At 43.5% G+C, this 7,831-nt stretch overlaps 1 protein-coding gene across 1 annotated transcript in view; it reads left to right on the top strand.

Moving 5' to 3' along the window:
• The window catches only part of fads6 (fatty acid desaturase 6), a 26,320-nt gene extending 21,433 nt beyond the window's left edge, over positions 1 to 4,887 (top strand). The window contains exons 5-6 of the mRNA XM_063221774.1: positions 1,261 to 1,440; positions 2,533 to 4,887. Coding sequence (XP_063077844.1) covers positions 1,261 to 1,440; positions 2,533 to 2,682 — 330 coding nt within the window. The 3' untranslated portion in view covers positions 2,683 to 4,887. The remainder of the gene's footprint in view (positions 1 to 1,260; positions 1,441 to 2,532) is intronic.
• The last annotated feature ends 2,944 nt before the right edge of the window (positions 4,888 to 7,831 follow it).

The raw sequence follows: 7,831 nt of genomic DNA, 5'->3' as shown, positions 1-7,831 counted from the left end.
TTCTAAAAACATGGTGAAGTGATAGACCTGGCTAAAGTAGCTACAGGAAGTGGTAAACCTTCTAATAGATAGCCCATAGGTGTCATTTGCCCTAAGAAAGTAAGGACTCCTGGCTCTTTTATCAGATAATTTACCACTTCCTCAAGATAAACTTTACCAGGGTTAGAATGTCTACACTACAAAACTAAACAAATAAACAAACATAAACATCACCAGCATCCGTGAAATATACCCAAAAGCCCCTTGGACAAACTGCTCAGGAGAGACTTCATTGTCCTGGCACAAATTGTCCTGTAGCATAATACAGTATGTGGTTTAGTATTGGATTGCGTATTATATGCCTTCCAATACAAGTGTTACAAACTACGCCTTGAGACATGCATTCTGTAATCTGTGGGGAGTACATTTTAAAAATAACCTGCCCAACACTGTGTTTTGGAATGCATGTAGCCTACTGCATGCCGCTTGATGCAAGCATAATAAGAGAGTAGAGAGTAGAGAGTAGAGTAATCCAGCAGAAAATGAAGGTGTCTGTCATCTTGAGCTGAACAGGCTTGCTGCCGCGCTCGGCGACGCACCATAATGATGACTTCCTGAATACAGCATGTGGTTGTCTTTGTTGTGCGTTGTTGTTGTTGTTGTCAGCTAAATATGTTCTCAGTTCCTTAAAAGCACACTACTTTGCCAAACGTGTTCTTAGTTACGTCAAAAGAAAGCTGATGAGTTTCCTCTTTAGGACAGTAAACACATTTCCCTGATGTGCTGAATTTCCTCTTGGGGAAAATAGAGGAACTTCCTGCTTTGGGACACAGGACGAACGCCCACCTCAGGAGAATAATAAACTCCATCTCAAAGTCCAACTCCACTTTGTTGTCATGGTCTGCCATATGCACAAGATGTAGGCCTACTCTATATATGATAGACAACTAACATAACAATCTTCTCAGAGCCACAATATTTCCCCAGTGGTCGAGACTAGAGATGCTTTATTGATCCCATAGGAAATCACAGAATTACTGTGACAAGTATTCCAGACGGCTGGCGAAGAGTACAAGCTGAACAAAAGTTGACTTGTGGCAAATAAAAGGGCATTTCAGACGTGGATGAAGTCAGGGATTTAAAGTAGGTTACATTTTCCAATCGGTCTGGTGGGATTTGAACCAGCAACCCTCTTTCTTAAACAAACCTCACAGTTTCTCCTCACTGCCTTTTCCCCTTACCTGACACCATTTTTCTCATTCCTGCTCCCCTCTCCCACAGCACATCGGCCTGCCCATGTTCTCTCCTACGCGGCGTCCGAAGCGCATCTACCAGATGACCCACGGCGTGCTGAACCTGCCCCGCAACCCTGTGCTGGACTGGATATTCGGACACTCGCTCATCAACTGCCACGTCGAGCACCACCTATTTCCTTTCCTCTCTGACCACATGTGCCTTAAGGTAGGAGACCACACACACACACACACACACACACACACACACACACACACACACACACACACACACACACACACACACACACACTACCACCTATTTCCTTCCTCTCCAATCACAGGCACGGATGCGTACACACACACACACACACGCACACACGCAAACTGTTAAGGCTCGACCTGATGTCACCCTACCTGCCCTCAAACTACATGTAGTGCAGTAACGTGGTAAAGGATGTGTAAGATATTAATGTTGCGGTGCATGTGCTGTGAGCCCAAAGAAGGAACGTTAGCATTGGCTTACCGAGGCGACGAGTCAGTGGATACTGCTAGCCCCCGCATTGGCTCTGGTTGCCGGCTAGCCCAAGCGATGCGTTGTCTAGTCCGTTCCCAAAAGAAGGAGTAGGTCCACTTTTATTCTTCCCTTTTCTTAACTCCCCGTTCGTCCATCCGCCATACAAATAAGTTCAGGTCCAACGGTAGTCCCGTTGCAGTCGGCAGCCTCTCACCCTGCCTCTGCCTCCGGTGTGATAATTCTCCCACACCAAACCAATGCAATCCTCCACTTGGGCTGAGTCAGGTGTGTCATTATGATCGTGTAGTGTATATCTACGTGCACTTGACCTTTCCCTGACATCCTTCATCGTAACACACACACACATACACACACACACACACATACACACACACACACACACACACACACACACACACACACACACACACACACACACACACACACACACACACACTCATACATGCACACAAAGACACCTATACCTATTTCCTTTTCTCTCTGATAACATGTGACTCTGGGTAACATGCAAAATAACGCATGCATCGCATGCACTCACTCACGCATGCATGCACGCACGCACGTACGCACACACACATACACACACGTCCTCAACCTGTAATATGTTCTTGAAGGCATTTGATATATCATTCACACACACACATTTACGCATGCGCGTGCACACACACACACACACCGACACCATCGACTTGATGACACACACACACATCATCATCGTCATCCTCATCATCCTCATCATCCTCCTCCTCCTCCTCCTCATCACATCTTCCTCTGTGTCCACAGGTGAAGCCGATCGTCTCCAAGTACCTGAAGGAGAAGGAGCTGCCCTATCAGGAGGACGCCTACCTCTCCAGGCTCCGCCTCTTCTTCCACCGCTACCAGGAGTTCATGGTCTACGCCCCGCCCATCACCGAGCTCGTAGGAGTGCAGTGATGCAGGAGGAGGAGGAGGAGGAGGACGGAGAAGGAGGGAGAGGGAGGGAGAGGAAGAGGAGGGGGAGGAGTACGCCCAACCCCAACCATCAATGAACTCATATGGGGTGCCGTGAAGGAGGAGGAGGAGGAGGAGGAGGAGATGAAGGTGATGAAGGTGTAGAAGGGAGGATGGAGGGAGGAGAAGGGGAATAATAATGAGAAGAAGGACAAGAAGGGAAGAATCACTTTTTTGACAGCTTAATAAAGACACTTTGCTTTCATGCTGATGCACAATTACATATGCACAAAGAGAGGGAGAGTCATAGAGAGGGAGGAAGAAAAGAGAGCGAAGAACTCTCATTTTTCCTTCCGTAGGCGGCCGATGAGATATTGTGCTTCCAAAACATCATCTTCAGGCTAGCAGTGCAGAGGTATTCATGTGTTTTCTGATTTCCCAATAATCATTTTCTATCTGTACTTCATATATTCATACTACGCCCACATAGGCATCCATCTACAGAGCAGCAAGCTGTGAGTGCTTTCCAATATGCAGACTCCAGTCCTCGGCCTGTGCTTGTGGCCTCGCTTATCGCTGACGCCCCGCCTCCGTGGAGAAAACGACAAAGTTTCCCCGCTGTCAGCCTAGCCACAACAACTATGGGGGACTATTTATCATTCACCATCCTGATTGCAGATGAAGAAAAAAATGACATTAGAATTGTGCTTTTGCGAGATACTGAAATACAATTCTGTTGTCAGTGACGTCATCACCAGGAGGCAAGTGAGCATGGGAGGACGGGAGTCCGCATATCGGAAAGAACCCCCTAACTACTCTGCCCTACAAAGGCAAAGTGCAGAAACTACATATTTTGTGAAAATAGAGTTTAGATTGACAGCGCTCCTCATTACGCCTCCAGCTTTTGACAAAGCCTTATGGTCCAAATGAAGGTGTATGAACGGTGTATCTCCATTTTGTAGAATTTTGAGAAATTGACATTTTTGTATTGGACATTCCATTGAATTGCATTGCAAAATGCATTTTATATAGGTTAAAAAAGTGTGCTCTCAAGATATTTGAATGGTAAGAATTCACACATAGGTGGTAGGCCCTCTGAACAGTCATTTTCAATAATAAAATGCAAAAGTTAAAAAATGGAGATACACCGTTTTGCAAATAAAGCCTTCAAATGTCTCCCGTCTTAGAGATATTGCTACAGCACTTTCCCTTTGTATTTGTAGGACAGTAGGCTACAAAGGACAACGCGTAGGGTCAGCAGAAGACCCGCATGCCTATTCAAAAAAGAAATGATGGCTTATGGTCATACGCAAGTCATACTGTAGATGTGTGCAGATACCCCTCCTCTTGGCAGCCTCCAATGCTGGTGTGTGAATGTGGGAATGTGTATGTGTATTTGAAAACACTTTGAGACAACTGTATAGTTGTGATATTGTGCTACATAAATATGTTTTGATTGATTGATTGATTGATTGATTGATTGAGATCATCTGCAATATAAATTATATGCGGATATGACAAGATGAAGAGCTGTGAATGAGCTGTGCTCTGAAATGGATCGTCTCTGAAAGACACATTGCACCAGGTAATGAAAAACTGATTTTACTCACAAAACCTTAACAAAACAAGTATTTTATAACAGTGGCCAGACCTAAAGCACATTTTATGTCTGTAGTTAAATCATAATGAATGGTTGACATTATATTTTTTAATCAGAGTTGTCAGGAACATAGAACTGCCAGAAACAGAACGCAATATACAGTATTTACGTACATCAATGGCTAACACACAGGCTTACTGTAGCGGCTTTGCACAAAACAAGCAATGCGTGAAATCAAATGAATAAGGTGTGCGTAAATGGTAAGACAATATCTCGGCACAATTTTAGTTGAAACAGGGTAAATATATGCCTGCTGGAGTTGCACTATGCAGGTTTATATTGAGTCACTGCCTTTTGGTGCGTCAGCTTTGTCGTAGCGGAGATCAATGTGTTACACAGTCTGATTTCAAAACTGTTAATTCAAATGTTACGAAAGACTTCACTGCTGACTTTTGATGCTTTTCTATTGTGAATGGTAACGCTACGCCCTGTGAATGTCTTTCATGAACGAATGTCTGTAATAATACGCAACTGTATAATTGTTTGCACTGAGAATTATAGGCCTACACTGTGTTAGAAATTAAAATATGATCCATAAGATATCAAAAGAGTGGTCTCTCGTTCTTTCCTTGTTTCCTGCATACTGACAGAATGCCTTATCTACAACATCCGTTGTGATGTTGGAGCCTCTAGGCTGCAGTCATATCTGACCTGTGCGTTAATTTGGCCCAGTCTGTGACGCACTGTGTTTGAGCATATGTGTGTGTGTGTGTGCACGTTCAGGTGGGGTTGGGGTTGGGCAGCCTTTTCGTGGGAAAGGATTTGAGTGACACACAGTTAGAGCCTCAATGTTGGGCAGCCGTGGCCTAATGGCTAGGGAGATGTACTTTAGATCAGGTGGTTGTAGAGTCGAATCCCACCTTTCCACTCTGCACATCATTACTGAGGTGGCCTTAAGCAACCTAAGCCCATACTGCTTCAGGAACTGTAACCAATATGCTGTAAGTTGCTTTGGATAAAAATGTGTAATGTGATGTAATGTTCATGTCACTGTGTCTATGAGCAGGTACTAGTACTACCCTGTTCAGCAGTCTCCAGTCGCAGACTTTATTGAATGGGGATTAAGTTGCATCTCACATCTTTTTAAATAGCAACCTAGTTAAATGCAAAATACAGTTAGGGCCATAAATATTTGGACATCTGCACAAGTTTCATGTTTTTGGAGCTGTACACCCTCCCAATGGATTTGAAAAGAAACAAACAAGATGTACATTAACAGCAGACTTTCAGCTTTAATATGGGGGTGTTTGCGTCCAAATCGAGTGAACTGTGAAGGAATTATGACATTTTCTCTAAGTGCTACCCCATTTTTAAGGGACCAAAAGTAATTGGACAGTCTAGTATTTATACATCAAACTTTCAGTTTTTAATTATTTGGTTGCAAATACTTTCCAGTCAGTTACAGCCTGTAATTTGCAATCCATAGACATCAATAGACACTGGGTTTTATCCCTGGTGATGCTATGGTGAGCTCTCTATTGCAACAGTCTTCAGTTCCTGCTTATTCTTAGGGTGTTTTCCCTTCAGTTTTGCCTCCAGCAAGTGAAATGCTTGCTCAACCGTACTCAGGTGAGGTGATTGACTGGGCCATTGAATAATATTCCACTTTTTTGGGGTAGAAATGGCTAGTGGCTTTCAGATGAAGCTTTGGGTCATTGTCCATCTGCACTGTGAAGCATTGTCCAATGAGTCCATAACTAGTAGGTTTAATATGACATGATAATATAGCCTGAAAATCTTTAGAATTCATCCTGTGGCTTTTGTCGGTAGTCCTCATCATCAATAAATGCAAGGGGATAATCGTATTGACAGATATGCATGCCCTCACGATGACACTACCACCACCATGATTCACTGATTGGGTGGTATGATTTGAATCATGAGCAGTTCCTTCCCTTCTCTATACTCATTTCTTCCCATTACCCTTGTACAATATGATGTTTGTCTCCTCTGTCCATAGGAAGTAACTCAAGACCTATACAGTCTTTTTAAGATGTTGTTTGGCAAAGCCAAATCTGGTATTGCTATTTCTGATGCAATCAATAATTTACATCTTTTAGTGAACCCTCTGTATTTCCTATGGTGAAGTGTTCCTCAATGTTCTTGATCTTTTTCTTGATTGTTGCCTTGGACATGTCTCCACCGTTCACCTGGACACTGTTCTACATCTGGCCAACTGTTGGGAGATGGGTTTTTGTTCACCAGATACAGAATATTGTCTGTCATCCACAGCATTTGTCTTCCATGTCTGCCAGGTAATTTGGTGTTGCTCTGGTATTTCTTTTTCCCAACATTCTGAACTCTTCAATTAATCATATTCAATGTTTCCCCGTCTCTCAAATGGGTTTGTTTTGATTTTTTTCCACCTTATGATGGCTTGCATCACTGATGGTAACAGATGGACTTTGGATCTCATGGATATTCCGTAAAAATATATGGAAATGCAAATAGAACACTTCAAATGAACTCTAAGACCTTGTATTGACATCTTGGTGATGGTGTAGTATGGGAATAACACACATCTGACTGGAAAATAGCTGAGAAGCCTACTGTCCAATTACTTTTGATCCCTTGAAAAGTGGGCAACACACACAAAAAACGTTGCCATTTCATTCCTGTTTATGCGATATGGATTTTAACACCTTCACATTAACACCGAGAGTCTACAGTTAATGCACAGCTTGTTTGTTTTATTTCAAATCCATTGTGGTGGGGTATAGGGTGGAAAAGGATGATTGTTGCTGTCCAAATATTTCTGGCCCTAACTGTATAGCACTGTCATAGATACCTAGTCATGGACCACAAGTAATGTTGCCAGTTGCCACGGACTACTGGTTGAAAGCCCCTGCTTTGTAAGAGGCTTGCAGTCACTCGCAGGGAAGCTGACAAGTGGGGACAAAGGAGTCAGTTGTCCTGGGCCCAGGGAGATGGGGGGCACAATTGGATCCTCATTAGATTGAATGTATTGGGTAGTCACTGGTAAGGAGCCATCGTTTGCCAACTTCACATATGACCGGATAAAGAACTCATTTGGGTACCATTCGCCTCCTGGTTGAAAGTCTACTAGGGTATTCAGATGGACTACGTATTTGATTCCTTATTTTTTTCCTTCTACGTACTAGGAAGGCAGAGAAGGGACTTTCGGATGCAGCCATCGTCTTTCCTACTGCCTCACCTCATGATGGCCACCCCTCATTGCAATCTTGTTTCTATCCAGCAGGTGGCAGCAATGATTTTCTATTAATTCCACATGTGGGGCCTTCACAGTTCTAATGTGGCCATCAAAGAAGGATCCATGATACTGTATGTGCTCGTTTCTGAAACCTACTCATCTTGAGGAGGATGAAGGATTTTGGCTCCTCTAAATCACAGCGTTCACTCTTTTGTTTTGTTTTCTCTCTCTCTCTCTCTCTCTCTCTCTCTCTCTCTCTCTCTCTCTCTCTCTCTCTCTCTTTCTCTCTCTCTCTCTCTCTCTCTCATCAAATCCTGTTG

This window comes from Engraulis encrasicolus, chromosome 17 (genome assembly GCF_034702125.1).
Source record: "Engraulis encrasicolus isolate BLACKSEA-1 chromosome 17, IST_EnEncr_1.0, whole genome shotgun sequence".
NCBI lineage: Eukaryota > Metazoa > Chordata > Actinopteri > Clupeiformes > Engraulidae > Engraulis > Engraulis encrasicolus.
This window is presented reverse-complemented; position numbering and strand designations above follow the sequence as displayed.